Here is a 23,855-nt window from a genome sequence, read left to right as displayed (position 1 = left end):
CCTCCAGACTCCCCCCAGTCTCTGCCTCCCTCCAGCCTCCCCCCAGTCTCTGCCTCTCTCCAGCCTCCCCCCAGTCTCTGCCTCTGCCTCCCTCCAGCCTCCCCCCAGTCTCTGCCTCTGCCTCCGTCCAGCCTCCCCCCAGTCTCTGCCTCCCTCCAGCCTCCCCCCAGTCTCAGCCTCTGCCTCCCTCCAGTCTCAGCCTCTGCCTCCCTCCAGCCTCCCCCCAGTCTCAGCCTCTGCCTCCCTCCAGCCTCCCCCCAGTCTCAGCCTCTGCCTCCCTCCAGCCTCCCCCCAGTCTCAGCCTCTGCCTCTCTCCAGTCTCAGCCTCTGCCTCCCTCCAGCCTCCCCCCAGTCTCAGCCTCTGCCTCCCTCCAGTCTCAGCCTCTGCCTCCCTCCAGTCTCAGCCTCTGCCTCCCTCCAGCCTCCCCCCAGTCTCAGCCTCTGCCTCACTCCAGCCTCCACCCAGTCTCAGCCTCTGCCTCCCTCCAGCCTCCCCCCAGTCTCAGCCTCTGCCTCCCTCCAGCCTCCCCCCAGTCTCAGCCTCTGCCGCCTCCCCCCCCCGCATGCGCAGATCTCCGGTCTGCATTAGAGACACTCCCACGCTCCTTATGATTCCACTTACCTGCTCCAGTGCCCGCCGCCATCTTCCTGGCTCACGTGAGTATCCTCTTCTGACACCAGCTTCCATCACGGCGTCATCCGCGGCGTCCTGCTGTGAGCTCTGCATGTGACGTCCACACAGCAGTGGACGCAGCACAGAGGAAGGAGCTTATTGGCGCGCGCCTGTGACCCCGGAAGTGCAGGCGCCGGCAGTTCCGGGATCAATCAGCTCCCTGTGCTCGGCAGCCACAAAAAAAAAATGTAAAAAAAAAAAATGTAAAAAAAAAAAAAAAATATTTTTTTTTTTTTTTGCTGCCTGAAGGTGCCGCCCCTCACAATCTGCCGCCCTAGGCACCGGACCACGGGTGCCTAATGGTAAATACGGCCCTGGTCACACCCCACATACACCGGCCCTGGTGTCACACCCCACATACACCGGCCCTGGTGTCACACCCCACATACACCGGTGCTGGTGTCACACCCCACATACACCGGTGCTGGGTTCACACCTCACATACACCGGCCCTGGTGTCACACCACACATACTCCGGCCCTGGTGTCACACCTCACATACACCGACCCTGGTGTCACACCCCACATACACCGGCCCTGGTGTCACACCCCACATACACCGGCCCTGGTGTCACACCACACATACTCCGGCCCTGGTGTCACACCCCACATACACCGGCCCTGGTGTCACACCCCACATACACCGGCCCTGGTGTCACACCTCACATACACCGGCCCTCGTGTCACACCTCACATACACCGGCCCTGGTGTCACACCTCACATACACCGGCCCTGGTGTCACACCTCACATACACCGGCCCTGGTGTCACACTCCACATACACCGGCCCTGGTGTCACACCCCACATACAGCGGCCCTGGTGTCACACCCCACATACACCGGCCCTGGTGTCACACCCCACATACACCGGCCCTGGTGTCACACCCCACATACACCGGCCCTGGTGTAACACCCCACATACACCAGCCCTGGTGTCACACTCCACATACACCGGCCCTGGTGTCACACCACACATACTCCGGCCCTGGTGTCACACCCCTGTGCCGCCCTGGCAAAACCAGGGTATCACAAAGGTCTACATCCATGTTTTTGGTGCAGATCTCACACTCCCTTGGGAAGTTTCCCACACACACAGAAACACACCATCCAATCAGGTCCCACTCACCCCCTCCCCAGGAAAAGGGAGGGGCGGGAGGAGCTTAGAAAGAGCAGAGCAGAGTGGAGTTTGCAGGAGGAGAGAGTTCTGGAAGCAGCTCTGTTGGGAGCAGAGGAGAAGTGGTAGTGAGGGCCTCAGGAGCAGGCCAGCCACTTGCGGGGACCCGGAGTGGACTGCGAGAGGGTAGTGGCCCCCCCGGTGCCAGCTGTTGGGACCCAGTCCGGACCAGTGTGCAGAGCAGACACAGACCTTGGGCAGGAAAAGAGCACCTGAATCACACACACGGGTGTGGGACCCGTCCTCACAGCAACCGGCCGTGGGCACCAGTTACCAACTTGGTTAAATTCTGGACTCGTGTTAGTTATTGCTTATACTGTGAGTACTCCTGCACCACCCGGTCCAAGCCGTGGACTGTACCCGTTATTCCCCAAACCACCACTCTCAATTGGGCCCCGGGACTACAACTCCCCTACCCGTGGAGGGGATCCCACCTTGCTGCCCCGAACCATCAGTCCCGGGCACGGTCCCCAGAGGCAGCGACGGTGCCACCACCTTATCACCGCAACCCACGGGTGGCGTCACGGACAATTTCCCCTACTTAATCCCCCTTTTATTGTGGAGCCTGGGATCACAGACCGGGTCGCGCCACCGTGATACTTACTGAAGTGACCCTTGGCCCGGATCCGAGTACCCCTATCCCTGGGCAACACATCCCAAATACACCGGCCCTGGTGTCACACCCCACATACACTGGCCCTGGAGTCGCACTCCACATACACCGGCCCTGGTGTCACACCCCACATACACTGGCCCTGGAGTCACACCCCACATACACTGGCCCTGGAGTCACACCCCACATACACTGGCCCTGGAGTCGCACTCCACATACACCGGCCCTGGTGTCACACCCCACATACACCGGCCCTGGTGTCACACCCCACATACACCGGCCCTGGTGTCACACCCCACATACACCGGCTCTGGTGTCACACACCACATACACCGGCCCTGGTGTCACACCCCACATACACTGGCCCTGGAGTCGCACTCCACATACTCCGGCCCTGGTGTCACACCCCACGTACACCGATCCTGATGTCACACCCCACATACTCCGGCCCTGGTGTCACACCCCACGTACACGGGCCCTGGTGTCACACCCCAGATACACTGGCCCTGGTGTCACACCCCACATACACTGGCCCTAGCTTCACACCCCACATACACCGGCCCTGGTGTCACACCCCACATACACCGGCCCTGGCTTCACACCCCACATACACCGGCCTTGGTGTCACACCCCACATACACCGGCCCTGGCTTCACACCCCACATAAACCGGCCCTGGTGTTACACCCCACATACACCGGCCCTGGTGTCACACCCCACATACACCGGCCCTGGCTTCACACCCCACATACACCGGCCCTGGTGTCACACCCCACATACACCGGCCCTGGTGTCACACCCCACATACACCGGCCCTGGTGTCACACCTCACATACACCGGCCCTGGTGTCACACCTCACATACACCGGCCCTGGCTTCACACCCCACATACACCGGCCCTGGTGTCACACCCCACATACACCGGCCCTGGTGTCACACCCCACATACACCGGCCCTGGTGTCACACCCCACATACACCGGCCCTGGTGTCACACCTCACATACACCGGCCCTGGTGTCACACCCCACATACAGTGGCCCTGGTGTCACACCCCACATACACCGATCCTGGTGTCACACCCCACATACTCCGGCCCTGGTGTCACACCCCACATACACCGATCCTGGTGTCACACCCCACATACACCGGCCCTGGTGTCACATCTCACATACACCGGCCCTGGTGTCACACTCCACATACACCGGCCCTGGTGTCACACCTCACATACACCGGCCCTGGTGTCACACCCCACATACACCGATCCTGGTGTCACACCCCACATACACCGGCTCTGGTGTCACACCCCACATACACCGGCCCTGGTGTCACACCTCACATACACCGGCCCTGGTGTCACACCCCACATACACCGATCCTGGTGTCACACCCCACATACACCGGCTCTGGTGTCACACCCCACATACACCGGCCCTGGTGTCACACCCCACATACACCGGCCCTGGTGTCACACCTCACATACACCGGCCCTGGTGTCACACCCCACATACACCGATCCTGGTGTCACACCCCACATACACCGGCCCTGGTGTCACATCTCACATACACCGGCCCTGGTGTCACACTCCACATACACCGGCTCTGGTGTCACACCCCACATACACCGGCCCTGGTGTCACACCCCACATACACCGGCCCTGGTGTCACACCTCACATACACCGGCCCTGGTGTCACACCCCACATACACCGACCCTGGTGTCACATCTCACATACACCGGCCCTGGTGTCACACCCCACATACACCGGCCCTGGTGTCACACCTCACATACACCGACCCTGGTGTCACACCCCACATACACTGACCCTGGCGTCACACCCCACATACACCGGCCCTGGTGTCACACCCCACATACACCGGCCCTGGTGTCACACCTCACATACACCGGCTCTGGTATCACACCTCACATACACCGGCCCTGGTGTCACACCTCACATACACCGGCCCTGGTGTCACACCCCACATAAACCGGCCCTGGTGTCACACCTCATATACACCGGTCCTGGTGTCAAACCCCACATAAACCGGCCCTGGTGTCACACCTCATATACACCGGCCCTGGTGTCACACCCCACATACACCGACCGTGGCGTCATACCCCACATACACCGGCCCTGGTGTCACACCCCACATACACCGGCCCTGGTGTCACACCTCATATACACCGGTCCTGGTGTCAAACCTCACACACACCAGCCCAGCAGGGAGAAAAGTTTTGAGGGCGAGGGGTTGGGAGAAGAGGGAGGGAAGTGATGAGGGAGAGGGACTGTAAGAAAAGGGCAGAAAGTGATAGAGGTGAGAATTTTGGGTGGAGAGTAATGGAAGTTAGGAGCAGTGAAGTTCAGATCTTGGCCCATCTCTTTCTTGGAGATCAGGTATGCATTATGTGAGATTCAGGGTCCTTACCGAGATGATCTGACAGATCCTTCAGCTCTTCATCATACAGAGAATCGGTCACATTTGCGATATTCAGGCGTCCTCTTGTCTTGGTGTGGTATACGATGGCAAACGAGCTCTGAGACAGGCCGGTGGTGAAGCTCCTGGAATTACTGGAGACATATATAGGAAGGATGACCTCCACTACGCTCTGAAACATCCCCGTCCGGAGCAGGTTAATCAGCCACTTGTAATTGGTCTCTCCATCTCTTGAGAAGATCCCGATGGAGTGTCTTTGGTCTCCAGTCATTTCTCTTCGGTTCCTGTGAGGGAGCAGGTGAGAGGGGTTTGTGTTAGAGTAATTGCAGGAATCTCTACAGATGCTCATATTATGATCACATATTGATCTCTTCCTCACCAGTAACACATGCTGTATGTGCGTCCATCAGAATTAAAAGGGTATTCTCACCTCCAATAATAAGAATATTAGCAAACACCAACAATTAGAAATGTGGTATAGTTCTCCTGATATAGTCATGTCTCTTACCTCATGTGCAGGGCATTGCAGTAGCTTAGGTATCCAAGGTTACGGGCACGCATATAGGGACACTTACTTAGTTGCTAGTGGTCATAAGCATGGATACTCAAGCTACTGCAGTGCCCTGCACATGAGGTAAGCAATGTAGCTAATCAGGAGAACTATACTACATTTCTAATTGAAGTTATTTGCTAATATTATTATTTCACCTACTACATATTGAGATATGAACTTAGAGATGGGGATAGCTCTCTGAGTGTCGTCCTTCAATAACGAGTCGCCATATAGAGGTTTCTGGTGTCAGGTCTGATATCATATTGTGCAGGTGAGGTCCTCAAGCGTTTTAGCCGTGCTCCTAACCTCAGCACTATGAGACCCATCCATATCTCAGGTTGGCTCCATCTGTTGTGTCCACAGGTAACGGGGCTCTCCATGAATTACAGCATCAGCAAAGCTAAACCGGCTGATGGTCTAAGGTCCCAATAAGAATGAGAGGTGGTCAACAAGTGACGGGCACGTGAAGAACTAACATGAGCAGGCCTTGGCTCCATCTGTGGAGCTTCTCTACTCTACGAACTCAGCAGGCGGACATATTCAGGACTTACACAAAACCAGTATAAAGGACACACATACTTATACTGTACGGGATTTGGAGTTGCCTGCAAACACAGATGAACAAATGAACAATGATTTAATTCTGTGGCTAATGAAAGATGGGGCACAGGGCTGGAACCATCACTGATAATGACATGAAGCTCTGAGATCTGCAGCTCTGGCCCAGACACCGGCTCTAGAGTCCTGCTGGAAATATTCAGAGAAGACTGTATGAAAGGAATTCTACCCGGAAATCATGCAGCATGTGATAACGATCCGGGAACAAGAAAACGTCTGAAGCTCCAGTCTGTATGAAAGGCCCGGGCTGATAGTCAATTTACCCTGAGTCTATTGAAAAGAATATCACCCTCAAAGAACATCTAAGATTATTCTGTCACTCTATAGAGGAGACCATCACTCCACAGAGGAGACCATCACTCCACAGAGGAGACCATCACTCTACAGAGGAGACCATTACTCTACAGAGGAGACCATCACTTGACAGAGTAGACCAACCCTCCACAGAGGAGACCATCACTCTACAGAGTACTCCCTCACTCTACAACGCAGACCATCATTCCACAGAGGAGAACATCACTCTACAAAGTATTCCCTCACTCTACAGCAGAGACCATCATTCTACAGAGGAGACCATCACTCCACAGACGAGACCTTCACTCCACAGAGAAGACTATCACTCTACAGAGTACTCCTTCACTCTATAGCGGAGACCATCATTCCACAGAGGAGACCTTCACTCCACAGAGGAGACCATCACTTTACAGAGTACTCCCTCATTCTACAGAGGAGACCATTACTCTACAGAGGAGACCATCACTCCACAGAGGAGACCATCCCTCCACAGAGGAGACCTTTATTCCACAGAGGAGACCATCACTCTACAGAGTACTCCCTCACTCTACAGCGGAGACCATCATTCCACAGAGGAGACCTTCACTCCACAGAGGAGAACATCACTCTACAAAGTACTCCCTCACTCTACAGCGGAGACCATCATTCTACAATGGAGACTTTTACTCCGCAGAGGAGACATCACTCTACAGAGTACTCCCTCACTCTACAGCGGAGACCATCATTCCACAGAGGAGACCTTCACTCCACAGAGGAGACCATCACTCTACAGAGTACTCCCTCACTCTACAGAGGAGACCATTACTCTACTGAGGAGACCATCACTTGACAGAGTAGACCAACCCTCCACAGAGGAGACCTTCACTCCACAGAGGAGACCATCACTCTACAGAGTACTCCCTCACTCTACAACGCAGACCATCATTCCACAGAGGAGAACATCACTCTACAAAGTATTCCCTCACTCTACAGCAGAGACCATCATTCTACAGAGGAGACCATAACTCCACAGACGAGACCTTCACTCCACAGAGAAGACTATCACTCTACAGAGTACTCCTTCACTCTATAGCGGGGACCATCATTCCACAGAGGAGACCTTCACTCCACAGAGGAGACCATCACTTTACAGAGTACTCCCTCATTCTACAGAGGAGACCATTACTCTACAGAGGAGACCATCACTCCACAGAGGAGACCATCCCTCCACAGAGGAGACCTTTATTCCACAGAGGAGACCATCACTCTACAGAGTACTCCCTCACTCTACAGCGGAGACCATCATTCCACAGAGGAGACCTTCACTCCACAGAGGAGAACATCACTCTACAAAGTACTCCCTCACTCTACAGCGGAGACCATCATTCTACAATGGAGACTTTTACTCCGCAGAGGAGACATCACTCTACAGAGTACTCCCACACTCTACAGCAGAGACCATCATTCCATAGAGGAGACCTTCACTCCACAGAGGAGACCCTCACTCTACAGAGTACTCCCTCACTCCACAGAGGAGGCCATCACTCCACAGAGGAGACCCTCACTCTAAAGAGGAGACCCCCCAACTCTACAGAGGAGACCATAACTCTACAGAGTACTCCCTCACTCTACAGTGGAGACCATCACTTCACAGAGGAGACCCTCATTGTATAGAAGAGACCCTCACTCTACAATGGAGACCCCCAGTCCACAAAGGAGACCCCAATTGTACAGGACAGGACAGGAATATCACTCCACAGAAGAAACCCTCAATCTATAGAGGAGATCGTCACTCTACAGAAGGGACCATCAATCTACAGAGGACAACATCACTTTACAGTAGAATCTATAAATCTACAGCGGAGAACGTCAATCTAAAGCAGGGACCGTGACTCTACAGTGGAGGCCATCAATCTATAGAGGAGGCCATCAATTTATAGAGGAGACCATCGCTCCACAGAGGAGACCATCAATCTACAGAGGAGACCATCACTTTACAGCGGAAGCTATCAATATAAAGAGGAGACCATCACTCCACAGGAAGCCGTCACTCCACAGAGAAGACTGTAACTCTAAAGCGGAGACCGTCACTGTAAAGTGGAAGACGTAACTCTATAGAGGTGACTGTGACGCCCTGGGCAAGCCAGGGGTCACAGGTCACAACACCACACACACCCCACATTCCCTGCAGGTACACCAGCTAACCTACAAATCCTTGTTGCCTTCCTCCAGGGGCTGGTGTCCACACCAGGGGGTGGAGCCAGGCGGTTGGTGTCCGCCCACCAAGGAGTTCACAGCTCTGGAGGCAGGAAGTACCAGGCAGATTAGCCCAGGCAGGGCTCGAGTGCAGATCAGTTAGGGGAGTGAAGGAGTAGGAGGTGAACAGAGTGTAGCTCAGGAGGGAGCTAGAGTGAAGTGAAACAGCAGTGGAAGTGACAGAAAGCCTGAAGTTGGTCTGTGGCTGTGTGCCCAGACGGAGTCAGCAAGGTCAGCAGACGGCGGTGAAGGTCTGCAGTGGGACTGTCTGGAGGTTGCTGGAAGGACCACGGAGGCTGTGTGCCCGGGGGTCTGGAGCAGTATACAAAGGGCAGTCAGCACCAGGGCAGGGGCCTTTCGGATCCCGGCAAGGCTTGGAGTCGCCGTAAATTGCCAAATCCGTTAGTGAAGGGGACGTCTGTCTCCCAACAAGCAAGTCCTGATTGACGGCAAAGGTCCAACCACAACGGGGAAACACCGCCACCGCCAAGGCACCAGTTTCCCAGGGCCGGCGCCTGCGGGCAAAGTGTGGAGCTCCTCCGGCCCAGATTGTAGTCGGGGAGCGGGTAACCGGTGGGAATCCATCGCTACCAAACAGACATTTCAAAGGTGCAGGGAAGAGACCGTCACCGCTAACTGCAGGGAACCGCAGCACCGTGAACCGTCCGAGGGACCCGTCCAACCAGCCGTTTGTTTACCGAGAACTGTGTCGTGTTTACTGGCTGAGTGAGTACCTCAGTGCCGCAAGGCACAGCGCTGCCCCTGCGCCCCTGCACCTCACTGGGCCCCGGGATCACCAACCCCTACCCACAGAGGGACAACACAACAACTGGCTGCTCCGCCTCACCATCCCCGGGACCCCCATATAGAGCAGCGGTGGTGTACACTCAATCACCACAACCGTGGGTGGCGTCACGGACAATAGACTTTATTTCCCCACAACACCAACCCCCTTTTCACTCACGGGCGAGGAGTGCCGCTCGAGAAACCCCCGGGATCCGGCCTACAGCTCGAGCCACCACTGAGCAGCGGCCGCCGGACCCGAGCAGAAGGGGGTGAGCGTAGTGTGCTGACACCCTCCTCCCCGCCCGCGACAACTTGGCGTCACGAACAGGATCCTACCGCTCTGCCGTTGGGTAGAGGTGCGCCTTGTGACCGCCGGAGGTATCCGGCTGAAAATTTCCAGAAGTCGCCATCTTTGGCGCGAAAAGTTCCCGCTCGAGCGTCTTCTCGAGCAGCAGAGGCGCGAAGGCCAAAACTCCGCCCCGATAGGGGAGTGGCCGGAAAGAAGCTAAGGGGGACGCGATGGCAGCTGGCTGCATGTAGCTGCAGCTATAAAAGCAGGGACGCCAGGACTCTGCAGACATACTGGGTTCCTGGAAGGCACGATTGCCAAGATGTACAACCCAACTCCCAATGAGGAAGCCCCCGCGCCCGGCACGGCGACGTGGTTGAGGGACCGGACCGTCCCGCTGAGTAACCGTCTGCAGGCTCATATGCAACTCCTCCTGGAGGAGTGGGAGACTGACATGGCGGACGTGGTGGCTGCTATGTGGAGACGCGAGGCTGAAGAGGAGTTGGAGGAGCGGGTAAGCGACCCACGCCCCTGTATTCCTGAGGGATCGGCCGTTGGAGCTGAGGGGCCCGGCCGGCTTCCGCTCACCCTGCCTCTCTCCCCGCTACCCGTGATAGTTGCTGCCGCCCCGCCATTAGGCCCGCTACCTGCCCAACCGGTAGCGATACCCTGCCCAGCCGCTTCGGCGGACCAGCCGGCTGCAAGCGTCCAAGACGGTCCTGAAGTGCACCAAGGGGAACCGCTAGAACCGCGGCCCCTTAACAGCGTGGTGACCGAAGTCCCAGTAGAGACTGTGCCAGATCCTGAGCCCGGGACCGTGGCCTGGATGAGGGCCCGGGTGATTCAGTTCCACCAGCGTCAACAGGAACAAATCCTCCAGATGATGGAACAGTGGACCAGCGAGGTGGAGATGCTGACTACGACTACCCCGAGGTACGGAGGGGGAATGGATGTAGCAGAGTCGACTGGTGACCCACGTCCCTATGTCCTACCTGGACCGGCCGCTGCGGCTGAGGGGCCCGGCCTAGTCTCGGCCTATGCATCGCCCTTGCCGTTACTTATGGGGCGCCTCAGTATAAGCTCGCCTACTCTGCTGCTCCATGCTACCGCAGAAGGGGCTGAAGTGTTGGATGCTGGAGACCAGGAGGCTGCGGCAGCTGGCGGCAACCCGCCTGACGCAGGAACAAGAGATGACGACTCCTGCCCCAGCTCCGGTTCCGCTGTTGCAGTTGAAGGAGCAGGTGAGCGTTTCCACTGTGTAGGAGCCCCAGAGGTCGTCCATGCCCCGTGTACCGGTGGAAATGGGTACCGGGTGCCCCTGTCACCGCGGGTGTGTCAATGCATGTTGGATATGCTGGTGGAGGGGGATGGAGCTGAGTCAGCTGAAGGCCTGGAGTAGGGCAGCGGAGCACCGTTGTCCAGTCCCTGTTGGGACCACCACAGTTTGTTTGTTTGAAAGATGATGAAAATTGATGATTACCGTGAAAGTCACCAGATTATCTTTGTGATTTGCAACCGGCCGGAGCCGGCACCGTTGTCCCCGTGGGGACCGTTTAAAAAGTTTTGCATGGGAACTATCCATGGACAAGCCCGTGAACTTGCAGGGCAACCACAAACGTTAAGTGGCTTGTAAATATGTTGTTTGCCGTTACCGTTTCCGCAATGCCGCCTCCGGAGAGGCAGGTTGGAGGGAGGGCCCTCAGCGGAGCAGGCTGGGGCCCAGCCACCAAAGGAACCGGTGGCTACCCTCTGGAGGGGAAGGACAGATCCCGCTCGGGTACCGTGTGCTGGACTGTGGGTCAAGGGGTGCTGCCTGGGTTTTAGGGGCAGCATCAGGGCCAGGTTGCTTGGGTGGGAGAGAGCGGAAACCGTAACCGTAAACCGTTTGCAACGTTAAAGAAATGTGCCTCCCGTTTTGGGAAGAGTTATTATTAAAAATGTATTTTACCGTTTACCATGTTATACCCTTTTACATTTACAGAAAAGAAAAAGGAAAATAAAACCGGTGTTGGACGGGCAGCCCGAGGACGGTCTGCGTTTTGCTAAGGGGGAATGTGACGCCCTGGGCAAGCCAGGGGTCACAGGTCACAACACCACACACACCCCACATTCCCTGCAGGTACACCAGCTAACCTACAAATCCTTGTTGCCTTCCTCCAGGGGCTGGTGTCCACACCAGGGGGTGGAGCCAGGCGGTTGGTGTCCGCCCACCAAGGTGTTCACAGCTCTGGAGGCAGGAAGTACCAGGCAGATTAGCCCAGGCAGGGCTCGAGTGCAGATCAGTTAGGGGAGTGAAGGAGTAGGAGGTGAACAGAGTGTAGCTCAGGAGGGAGCTAGAGTGAAGTGAAACAGCAGTGGAAGTGACAGAAAGCCTGAAGTTGGTCTGTGGCTGTGTGCCCAGACGGAGTCAGCAAGGTCAGCAGACAGCGGTGAAGGTCTGCAGTGGGACTGTCTGGAGGTTGCTGGAAGGACCACGGAGGCTGTGTGCCCGGGGGTCTGGAGCAGTATACAAAGGGCAGTCAGCACCAGGGCAGGGGCCTTTCGGATCCCGGCAAGGCTTGGAGTCGCCGTAAATTGCCAAATCCGTTAGTGAAGGGGACGTCTGTCTCCCAACAAGCAAGTCCTGATTGACGGCAAAGGTCCAACCACAACGGGGAAACACCGCCACCGCCAAGGCACCAGTTTCCCAGGGCCGGCGCCTGCGGGCAAAGTGTGGAGCTCCTCCGGCCCAGATTGTAGTCGGGGAGCGGGTAACCGGTGGGAATCCATCGCTACCAAACAGACATTTCAAAGGTGCAGGGAAGAGACCGTCACCGCTAACTGCAGGGAACCGCAGCACCGTGAACCGTCCGAGGGACCCGTCCAACCAGCCGTTTGTTTACCGAGAACTGTGTCGTGTTTACTGGCTGAGTGAGTACCTCAGTGCCGCAAGGCACAGCGCTGCCCCTGCGCCCCTGCACCTCACTGGGCCCCGGGATCACCAACCCCTACCCACAGAGGGACAACACAACAACTGGCTGCTCCGCCTCACCATCCCCGGGACCCCCATATAGAGCAGCGGTGGTGTACACTCAATCACCACAACCGTGGGTGGCGTCACGGACAATAGACTTTATTTCCCCATAACACCAACCCCCTTTTCACTCACGGACGAGGAGTGCCGCTCGAGAAACCCCCGGGATCCGGCCTACAGCTCGAGCCACCACTGAGCAGCGGCCGCCGGACCCGAGCAGAAGGGGGTGAGCGTAGTGTGCTGACACCCTCCTCCCCGCCCGCGACATGACCATCACTTTACAGCGGAAGATATCACTCTACAGAGGAGAACGTCAGTCTAAAGCGGAGACCGTCACTCTACGGTGGAAGCCATCAATCTACAGAGGAGACCATCAATCTACAGAGGAGACCATCACTTTACAGTGGAAGCTATCACTCTATAGAGGAGAACGTCAGTCTAAAGCGGAGAATGTCACTCTACGGTGGAAGCCATCAATCTATAGAGGAGATCCAAATTCTACAAAGGAGACCATCACTCTACAGAGGACATCATTGCTTTGCTGGTGTGCCTGAGGTCCTATAGATTATTCCATTACTCTGTACAGGTGACCTCTTTCGACTATTTCTCCACAGGTGAAACAACTTCCCAATAGTTAAAGCCATTCACTATCAGTCACTTGTTGAAACCCCCCAGAGACCCCAGTCCTTGCTGTGTTAATGACATTTACCTGTGCAGCCCGGGTTCTGTGCATCTGCAGAGACTTCAGAGCTCTGATCTTTGATCTCTTCCACCTTGTCCCTCCCTCAGCCATAACAGAGGGAAATCGGCGATCCGGCAGTTATCAGGCCTCGGGGAGGGTGTGGGAGATTATACCTGGAAGGTTGCAGTTTCTGCTTTATTGAACGCTATGTAAATGTGGTTATCTGCCCATAATAACCAGCTGCTGAATGAGGAAATGTAGTAAAATAGACACAACAGTGTGACCCAACCCAAGAGACCGATGGTAGAGACCAAGACTGGACCCAGAAGGTTCTCACACATCATTATATCCACAGACAGAAGAAATTATACAATAATAGCGAAGGTGACGGCGGACTGATACAGAAATGTCCCCGTACCTGAATGTCTACATGATCCATCAACTTCTACAATGGTTCATGACTGATTCTAGTGACTCAGGAAGACAGAAAGTGATCTACAATTGTCTTCAGTGATTCGTGAGGGTCCATAGGGATCTATGGATATTTGCTATGACTGATCCATTAATATGTACAGAGATATGGAAATCTGTACTGGCAAAGATCTGGTCCTCACATGTGAAAAGAGGATAGATGAAAATAATATATATAAATACGTATGTGGACACCCCTATAGATATGAGGGGGATCAGATCTGGTGGTGAAGGCTGCAGTGATGGAAACGTCTGTCTCCCAGCCGTGGAGATGTTACAGACGCCCAAATCCCAGAATATCCCGTAATGAATAAACAATGCACTAGCAAAATATAAACCACCATGATTTTCCAAGGACTGTTATGCCCGCAGACGTCTTGATGCTTCTGGCTTCTGTGAAAACATCTTCTCTGGAGAACATCATCCTACAGAACGTTCTGGCAATATCTGCGGCTCAAGATGGGGTTATTTTAGCTTAAACATAAATTATTTTATAAAGCAGAAATATAAGAAATACCATACACTGGAAAGGGAAGGATAGCTGTATTCATTATTTTCTTAATCAACAGTGTTTCATGAAGACATATTTATCCATGAATGATTATAGTGAACCGTGAAGAACAAAAGGTATCAATGAATGTCTAGAATGATCAATAAATATCTAGAGATCAATAAATGCCTATTCAGCTCATCGGTATCTCTACAAAGTACATCCACAGCTGTGTATCATTACAAACACTTTCAAATTTCCCCTCACCTTGCTGTTATGCATTCCCACACTGACTGCTGTGTGATGAGACCTGGAAGTGTTTGTAATGATACATGTCAACTCTGTCAGCTTCTCCCTGCCCGCTGCCCTGGAGTAACCGATTACTTACTATTTTCTCACATAAGGAGAGACCTGTTGCTCCAGGGCAGCAAATGTGAAGACGTCACCTGGGACCCACCAGTCTGACTACTTTCCAGTGCAGCTTGGTTCACAAAGTATATTATTTCTCTGAAGCCCTTTTCTGTGTAGCGTTTCAGTGTCAAACATACCTGGGTGAGATCATACAGCAAGTTCCTGATGTGCCCTTGCATGTGCCCAATTCACAATGTAATGATTGTGTTCACAACTGGGCCCAGTGAAACACAGAGCTTAAAGACCCCAGTGCTTACTTGAGCTGGATGTGCATCAGAGGATGCACATCCAGCTGAAATACATTGCTGGGCAGAGACTCAATGGGTCCCTGCACTGCAATATACGATCCTGGCCAAACAGAGGCGTGCACGTGACGGAGGGCACATAGCAACAATGTCATGCTTAGCCATAACAGGCTTGCTGATAACTGCAGGCCACTGTTCCGGCTACAGAGGAGGAGCCATGTACCAGGATGATCATGATGATGATCATGTACCATGATGGGGACCATGTACCAAGTTGGGCACATGATGTAGGCCATGTACCAGGATGGGGGTACAATGGGGGCCATGTACCAGGATGATCATGATGATGATCATGTACCATGATGCGGACCATGTACCAAGTTGGGCACATGATGTAGGCCATGTACCAGGATGGGGGTACGATGGGGGCCATGTACCAGGATGGGTACAAATATACCAGGAGGAACCATGATGGGAGCAATATACAAGGATGGAAACATGATGGGGCCATGTATCAAGATGGGGACAAATATACAAGGAGGGGCCATTTACCAGGATGGAGGCATGATGGGCGGCATGGTGGCTCAGTGGGTAGCACTGCAGTCTTGCAGCACTGGGGTAATGTGTTCAATCCCACAAAGAACAACATATGCAAGGAATTTGTATGTTCTCCCTGTGTTTGCGTGGATTTTCCCCGGGTTCTCCGGTTTCCTCCCACACTCCAAAAGAGTTACTGATAGGAAATTCAGATTGCAAGCCCCAATGGGGACAGTGTTGCTGATTTATGTAAAGCACTGCGGAATATGTTAGCGGTATATAAAAATAAAGTTTTTTATTATTATGATGATGAGGACACATATACCCAGAGGGGCCAAGGATGCGGACATATATACCAGGATGGGAACATATATATATCAAGATGGGAGTAAATATACCAGGATGGGGACAAGTATACTAGGATGGGGAACGTATTTACCAGTATGTGGAAAATTAACCAGGATGTGCCCAGGATGGGGAAAAATATACCAGGATGGGCCTAGGATGAGGGCATATATACCAGAATGGTATACTATACTATGGTTCCTCTAACCTGAGGGCCAGTTTAGGCTCCCCTGTCCCTAGTAATCCCATCACACCCCATGACACAGGGGCTGTATAAGTGACCACAGTCTCTGCTCCCTGTTTCAATAATACTTCCTTTCAGGGAGGAGACAGGGGCTGTGTCAGTGACCTAAGTCTCTGCTCCCTGCCCTGATGACACTTCCTTTCAGGAAAGGTGCACAGCTAAGGCAGTGACCACATTCTCTACTTCCTACTCTGATGACGCTTCCTTTCATGGAGGGGACAGGAGCTGAGTCAGTGACCACAGTGTCTGGTTCCTACTCTGATGATGCTTCCTTTCCGGGAGGGGAAAGGGGCTGTGTCAGTGACCACAGTCTCTGCTCCCTGCTCTGATGACGCTTCCAATCAAGGAGGGGGTAGGGGCTGTGTCAGTGACCACAGTCTCTGCTCCCTGCTCTGATGATGCTTCCTTTCAGGGAGGGGGTAGGGGCTGTGTCAGTGACTGGAGTCTCTGCCCCCTGCTCTGTTTATGCTTCCTTTCAGGGAGGGGACATGGGCTGTGTTAGTGATCTCAGTTTCTGCTCTCTGCTCTGTTTACGCTTCCTTTCAGGGAGGGGACATGGGCTGTGTTAGTGATCTCAGTTTCTGCTCTCTGCTCTGTTTACGCTTCCTTTCAGGGAGGGGACATGGGCTGTGTTAGTGATCTCAGTTTCTGTTCTCTGCTCTTATGACGCTTCCTTTCAGGGAGGGGACATGGGCTGTGTTAGTGATCTCAGTTTCTGTTCTCTGCTCTGATGATGCTTCCTTTCAGGGAGGGGGTAGGAGCTGTGTCAGTGACCACAGTCTCTGCTCCCTCCTATGATGACGCTTCCTTTCAGGGAGGGGGCAGGGGCTGTGTCAGTGATCTCAGTTTCTGTTCTCTGTTCTGATGATGCTTCCTTTCAGGGAGGGGGCAGGGGCTGTGCCAGTGATCTCAGTTTCTGTTCTCTGTTCTGATGATGCTTTCTTTCAGGAAGGGGGCAGGGGCTATGTCAGTGATCTCAGTTTCTGTTCTCTGCTCTGATGATGCTTCCTTTCAGGGAGGGTGCAGGGGGCTGTGTCAGTGATCTCAGTTTCTGTTCTCAGCTCTGATGATGCTTCTTTTCAGGAAGGGGGCAGGGGCTGTGTCAGTGATCTCAGTTTCTGTTCTCAGCTGTTATGATGCTTCTTTTCAGGAAGGGGGCAGGGGCTGTGTCAGTGATCTCAGTTTCTGTTCTCAGCTCTGATGATGCTTCTTTTCAGGGAGGGGGCAGGGGCTGTGTCAGTGATCTCAGTTTCTGTTCTCAGCTCTGATGATGCTTCTTTTCAGGGAGGGGGCAGGGGCTGTGTCAGTGATCTCAGTTTCTGTTCTCAGCTGTGATGATGCTTCTTTTCAGGAAGGGGGCAGGGGCTGTGTCAGTGATCTCAGTTTCTGTTCTCAGCTCTGATGATGCTTCTTTTCAGGGAGGGGGCAGGGGCTGTGTCAGTGATCTCAGTTTCTGTTCTCAGCTGTGATGATGCTTCTTTTCAGGGAGGGGGCAAGGGCTGTGTCAGTGATCTCAGTTTCTGTTCTCAGCTGTGATGATGCTTCTTTTCAGGAAGGGGGCAGGGGCTGTGTCAGTGATCTCAGTTTCTGTTCTCAGCTCTGATGATGCTTCTTTTCAGGGAGGGGGCAAGGGCTGTGTCAGTGATCTCAGTTTATGTTCTCTGTTCGGATGACAAGTGAGAAAAAAATGTCCTACTCTATAAGTTGGGGGGAAAATGATGAATTGGACGTCAAAGACCATATCTTAGAGGAGGCGTCAATTTTTGTGGTAACTTTTTTGCCTCCTGTTGCTGCCACCACTGACTTCTGGGACTCTGTCTTCTCTTCCCTCACCTGCCTCTCAGACCTCCTAGGGTACTGCAAAGTTACCACAAAAATTGACGCCTCCTCTAAGATACGATCTTTGACATCCAATTTGTCTTTTTCCCCCCAACTCTTTGATACGCAAAACCTTGACAAAGGCCATGTCTGGCCGAAACGCTGGCTTTGCTTAGATTCTGGTTGAGGTGTTATATTCCTTTTGCAGATATTCTACTAATAAAACACGTTTTCATTATTTAAGTCTCTTGTCCTACGAGTGATGGGGATTTATCTATTATTACGTCCCAAAGTCATGACTTGCTGCACCTGATAAAGAAGTAATTGCAGCTTGAGGTACTGTCTACCATGGCCATAAATTCTGGATGGCCTTACCTCACACCCTCCAACTGTGGGTTGGACAGGCGTCCCCTAATAATAGGCTCCAGATGCTGGACCTTACCAAGTGGTATGGGGCTGCCAAAGTGCTCCAGGGAGGCACCCCGGAGAGGGTCACAGGAAAATCCCATAAGTCCCCGCCCTGTCTCATCAAGCAGAGTCTAACAGGTTTTCTGGACTAAATCGGGCCCCTGTAGTCTGCTGGCAGTGCCAGGAGCTCAGCCATGGAAGAGCTGATTGCCCGTAACTGGCTGAGCCCAAGGACACTAACTTTGGGTACTATCAGTTCCTGTATGCTAAACAGATCTGTGTGACAGGTACTCCAGAGAACACAGTAATGGACATCTGTGTCATGTTGAGGTGGAGGGCATCCCGCCTGTGGCCTTACTGGACTCAGGAAGCCTTGTAATGTGAGAAGACCTGGTGCAACCCACCGAGCTTACCGGCTGGGAATTCGATGTGCTGTGCATTCACAGGGACTGAAAAGACTATCCCAGTGCCCTAGTGATAATAAATACACCTGCCGGGAGATTATGCCATGAGGTGGGGTAGTTGCAATCTGCTCTATGAACTGATAGTTGTGAGGGGCTTTTCACTATTCTCAGCCCTATGGCCAATAGTTATGCTACTCTGGGAACAATAACATCCAATCTGGTGGAGGAGGGTGAGGCAGCTCCCATGGAAGTAATGGCCGGGGAAACAGAAGACTTAGAGGCATAGAGAAATAGAGGAATTGTCAGACTCAAATGTCTTGGGTGACAATTTTGGTATTATGGCACAACTCCGAGACCCTACTTGTCCGGAGGGAAATATGCGAGTGTCGTTCCGAGGGTGAAGAAGGGTTCCATGTGAATGGCAGCTGAGCATGGGTTGTTCGGTTGTGAGTGATGGGCATAAAAAGGGTAGCAAAGACCAGACCAACAGGGCTCCATTTTGCTTCTCCAAACAGAACTTGTGTTTATGATCCACCCCGGACGAGGGGTGCAACACTTACTTTGATGTTCAGGGGACTGTGCACCTCCCCATAGCCGGTCACCATCATAGACATGGCAGTTCAACACATCCCACAGAAAGTCTCTTTACAACATAACATGGAACAATTTATTTGTTCTTCAACCTTTTCGACAGGCATGGCCATACTATCCCCTTCTCCTGCCGCTGTTCCCTGGGGAACTTCTTCTTGCCTAGCCCGCTACCCAGTAATTAGCCTTCCAGCTGCCAAGCTTAAGCCTCTACTTAGCCCCACTCTTCTCTCCACGGCTACCTGTGTCCAATCGCTGCCTCGGACAGCTACTCTATGCCTATCCCGAGGGGAACCATAGGCTCCGAAGAATTGGAGGATACCTCCGGGTTCCTTGAAGGGCTCAAGTTACCAAACACTATCCACACACCTGGAACCCCTCTGCAGAACTAACTTCTCTCAAGCCTGTCTCACCAGCCGACCCTCTGCGCTCCGTCACTCCTCCTATCCTGCCTCTCTCTACACTGCACATACTAAACCGTCACTTACTCTATTCCCCATCTGCTAACTTTCTTATACTTCCCATTACTCTGTTATTACATCAATTGCACATAACGGATTATACTTTACATCACTATAAAAACACATTATAGGAAAAAGCAAATGCCGTTGACCGCAGCACTGCGCCGGCACAATAACACTTAGACATTCGTTTTCTAAACCATAGCTATTATGATGTACGCAATATAAGACACATTGAACAATATATAAAAACACTGTAGGAGTGGGATCATCTGACCACCTTCTACATGTGTGCGCCGTTTCGAAGGGACGTGGAGAAGGGCTCCATGTGAACAGCAGCTGAACATGGGTCAGGTTGTCCTAAGTGATGGGCGAGTGCCATTCCATTGGGACGTGGAGAAGGGCTCCATGTGAACAGCAGCTGAACATGGCTCAGTCAGTCCTAAGTGATGGGCAAGTGCCGTTCCGAAGGGACGTGGAGAAGGGCTCCATGTGAACAGCAGCTGAACATGGCTCAGCCGGTCCTAAGTGATGGGCGAACGCCGTTCCGAAGGGACGTGGAGAAGGGCTCCATGTGAACAGCAGCTGAACATGGCTCAGCCGGTCCTAAGTGATGGGCGAACGCCGTTCCGAAGGGACGTGGAGAAGGGCTCCATGTGAACAGCAGCTGAACATGGCTCAGTCAGTCCTAAGTGATGGGCAAGTGCCGTTCCGAAGGGACGTGGAGAAAAGCTCCATGTGAACAGCAGCTGAACATGGGTCAGTCGGTCCTAAGTGATGGGCGAGTGCCATTCCATTGGGACGTGGAGAAGGGCTCCATGTGAACAACAGTTGAACATGGGTCAGTCGGTCCTAAGTGACAGGCAAGTGCCGTTCCGAAGGGACGTGGAGAAGGGCTCCATGTGAACAACAGTTGAACATGGGTCAGTCGGTCCTAAGTGACAGGCAAGTGCCGTTCCGAAGGGACGTGGAGAAGGGCTCCATGTGAACAACAGTTGAACATGGGTCAGTCGGTCCTAAGTGGTGGGTGAAGAGTCATCAGTCCCCAAGTAGACAAGGTAGAGGCGATTGTGAACTGGTCCCGTCCCCTCACAATGAAGCAAGTAAGATCTTTCTTGGGGTTGGTCGGATATTACAGGAGGTTTATTCAAAACTTAGCGACACTGTCGGATGCATTGATGGACGGTCTAAAAGGGAAGAAATCTGTAATAGTCCATTTGAACAGTCAGGCTGTGGAGGTAATGGCAGGGACGCACAGTTAGTCCCCACAGAACCTACTTCAGCTTTCCAGCTCAACCACCCTTAATCAGGGAAGTTCTGGCTGCCTATTTATGCTGTGCTAATCCTGCAGCTGTGTACCTCTGTCATTGCTCCAAAAACCTGGACTAACAGAGAAGGTCCATGACAGCGTTTGACCTCTTCCCGGCTGCTCACCAGTGCAAGAGGCACTTGCGTCTCAGTACGTATTTATGCAGATGTATTTGTAGTGTTTTTGAGCTTTATATGGGTGACAGAATGCAGCAAAAATATATGGAGTCACTCACGTTTCACATGGCTGCTGAATTTTATTTCTGTAGTGCCAACATATTTCACGGCATTGTACAATCGGAGTGAGCATGTACAGACCATAACAGACATTGCAGAACAATACATTAGATACCAGGAGGAGTGAGGCTCCTGCTCACCAGCAGCTTCCTGGAGGAAATAACTCACTTTCCTCCCTGCAGCTGTGCAGTCAGTAGGAGGGTCAGACACTATTATTGACAGCCCAGGTCCTTCACCCCCTGAGATCATCTGTCGGAGGAGACACCGGAGGCTCCATAAACATTCGCCAGTTGGCTGAATCCACCTTTTTGTACAATATGTGTGGAGTTCTTTATGGATGGTGCTCAGAGGCCGGTGCTGTCCACGTGCCTCCACGTCTGATACATACAGTGTATGGCAGTTTTGCAGCAGATACCAGGTGTGGCGGCTCTTCTGGAGTGATACATTACTACACTTTACATTAGCAGCATTATTCCTCTTATCAGTGAGAAGAATCTTTTACATAGTTGTGCAGCGTAATCTATCCCTCCTCATCCGTCTCAGCAAAGCCTCCTTTGTGAAGGTCTCGCTGCCCTCCCTTATCCATTTCTCCAAATCTTCCCACCTAGCGACCTGTCTGTCCAATTTCTCCTGCACTTTCTCCAGGTCTCTATTGTGGGCAAATTCCAATAAGATTCTCTTCCTCTCCAGCTTCTCCTTCCCGGGAATTCTTGTCTCCTCCATCTTGAACTCCACATCCCTCACGATCTCGTACAGACACTTCAGGATCCCCTCGTGTTTCCCCCGGGTTTTCCGGTGATCCTCCGCTGTGTAATTCTCCACCGGGAATATGTTCTCCACCCCCATCATCCTGAACTTCTCCTGAACTTCTTGGAGATGCTCGCTCAGCTTACGGGTGATGACCACGGTGGGGAAGAGACCTAGGAGACAACGGTGCAGAGGATTCATATTACACAAGTAATACAGTCTGTTACTTAGTAATATAAAAGGCAGAAGATGGGTCTAGGAGGAGGAGCACAGAGTAATATAAAAGGCAGAAGACAGGTCTAGGAGGGGGAGCACAGAGTAATGTAGAAGGAAGAAGACAGGTCTAGGAGGGGGAGCACAGAGTAATGTAGAAGGCAGAGGACAGGTCCAGGAGGAGCACAGAGTAATGCAGAGGGCAGAGGACAGGTCTAGGAGGAGGAGCACAGAGTAATGTAGAAGGCAGAGGACAGGTCTAGGAGGAGGAGCACAGAGTAATGTAGAAGGCAGAGGACAGGTCTAGGAGGAGGAGCACAGAGTAATGTAGAAGGCAGAGGACAGGTCTAGGAGGAGGACAGAGTAATGTAGAAGGCAGAGGACAGGTATAGGAGGAGGAGGACAGAGTAATGTAGAGGGCAGAGGACAGGTATAGGAGGAGGAGCACAGAGTAATGTAGAAGGCAGAGGACAGGTCTAGGAGGAGGAGGACAGAGTAACGTAGAGGGCAGAGGACAGGTATAGGAGGAGGAGCACAGAGTAATGTAGAGGGCAGAGGACAGGTATAGGAGGAGGAGCACAGAGTAATGTAGAGGGCAGAGGACAGGTCTAGGAGGAGGAGTACAGAGTAATGTAGAGGGCAGAGGACAGGTCTAGGAGGAAGAGCACAGAGTAATGTAGAGGGCAGAGGACAGGTCTAGGAGGAAGAGCACAGAGTAATGTAGAGGGCAGAGGACAGGTGGAGAAGCACAGAGTAATGTAGAAGGCAGAGGACATGTCTAGGAGGAGGAGCACAGAGTGATGTAGAAGGCAGAGGACAGGTCTAGGAGGAGGAGCACAGAGTGATGTAGAAGGAAGAGGACAGGTCTAGGAGGAGGAGCACAGAGTAATGTAGAAGGCAGAGGACAGGTCTAGGAGGAGGAGCACAGAGTAATGTAGAAGATAGATGATGCGTCTAGGAGGAGGAGCACAGAGTAATGTAGAAGGCAGAGGACAGGTCTAGGAGGAGGAGCACAGAGTAATGTAGAAGGCAGAGGACAGGTCTAGAAGGAGGAGCACAGAGTAATGTAGAAGGCAGATGACAGGTCTAGGAGGAGGAGCACAGAGTAATGTAGAAGATAGATGACAGGTCTAGGAGGAGGAGCACAGAGTAATGTAGAAGGCAGAGGACAGGTCTAGGAGGAGGAGCACAGAGTAATGTAGAAGGCAGAGGACAGGTCTAGGAGGAGGAGCACAGAGTAATGTAGAAGGCAGAGGACAGGTCTAGGAGGAGGAGCACAGAGTAATGTAGAAAGCAGAGGACAGGTCTAGGAGGAGGAGCACAGAGTAATGTAGAAGGCAGAGGACAGGTCTAGAAGGAGGAGCACAGAGTAATGTAGAAGGCAGAGGACAGGTCTAGAAGGAGGAGCACAGAGTAATGTAGAAGGCAGGGGACAGGTCTAGGAGGAGGAGGACAGAGTAATGTAGAAGGCAGGGGACAGGTCTAGGAGGAGGAGCACAGAGTAATGTAGAAGGCAGAGGACGGGTCTAGGAGGAGGAGCACAGAGTAATGTAGAAGGCAGAGGACAG

At 53.0% G+C, this 23,855-nt stretch overlaps 2 protein-coding genes across 3 annotated transcripts in view; both read right to left on the bottom strand.

Annotated features, from left to right (window-relative positions):
- The window catches only part of LOC142246588 (uncharacterized), a 78,215-nt gene extending 64,760 nt beyond the window's left edge, over positions 1–13,455 (bottom strand). The window contains exons 1-2 of the mRNA XM_075319656.1: positions 13,388–13,455; positions 4,882–5,174 (exon numbers count right to left, since the gene is read on the bottom strand). Of these exons, the coding sequence (XP_075175771.1) occupies positions 4,882–5,161 (280 nt within the window). The 5' untranslated portion in view covers positions 5,162–5,174; positions 13,388–13,455. The remainder of the gene's footprint in view (positions 1–4,881; positions 5,175–13,387) is intronic.
- A 7,890-nt stretch (positions 13,456–21,345) lies between these two features.
- LOC142245713 (uncharacterized) overlaps positions 21,346–23,855 on the bottom strand; it is a 103,518-nt gene continuing 101,008 nt past the window's right edge. For both annotated transcript variants that reach the window (XM_075318659.1, XM_075318658.1), the window contains exon 4: positions 21,346–22,247. In XM_075318659.1, coding sequence (XP_075174774.1) covers positions 21,826–22,247 — 422 coding nt within the window. In that variant the 3' untranslated portion in view covers positions 21,346–21,825. The remainder of the gene's footprint in view (positions 22,248–23,855) is intronic.

Source organism: Anomaloglossus baeobatrachus, chromosome 7 (genome assembly GCF_048569485.1).
Source record: "Anomaloglossus baeobatrachus isolate aAnoBae1 chromosome 7, aAnoBae1.hap1, whole genome shotgun sequence".
Lineage (NCBI taxonomy): Eukaryota > Metazoa > Chordata > Amphibia > Anura > Aromobatidae > Anomaloglossus > Anomaloglossus baeobatrachus.
The sequence above is the reverse complement of the archived record's forward strand: the minus strand, read 5'-3'. Positions and strand labels throughout refer to the sequence as shown.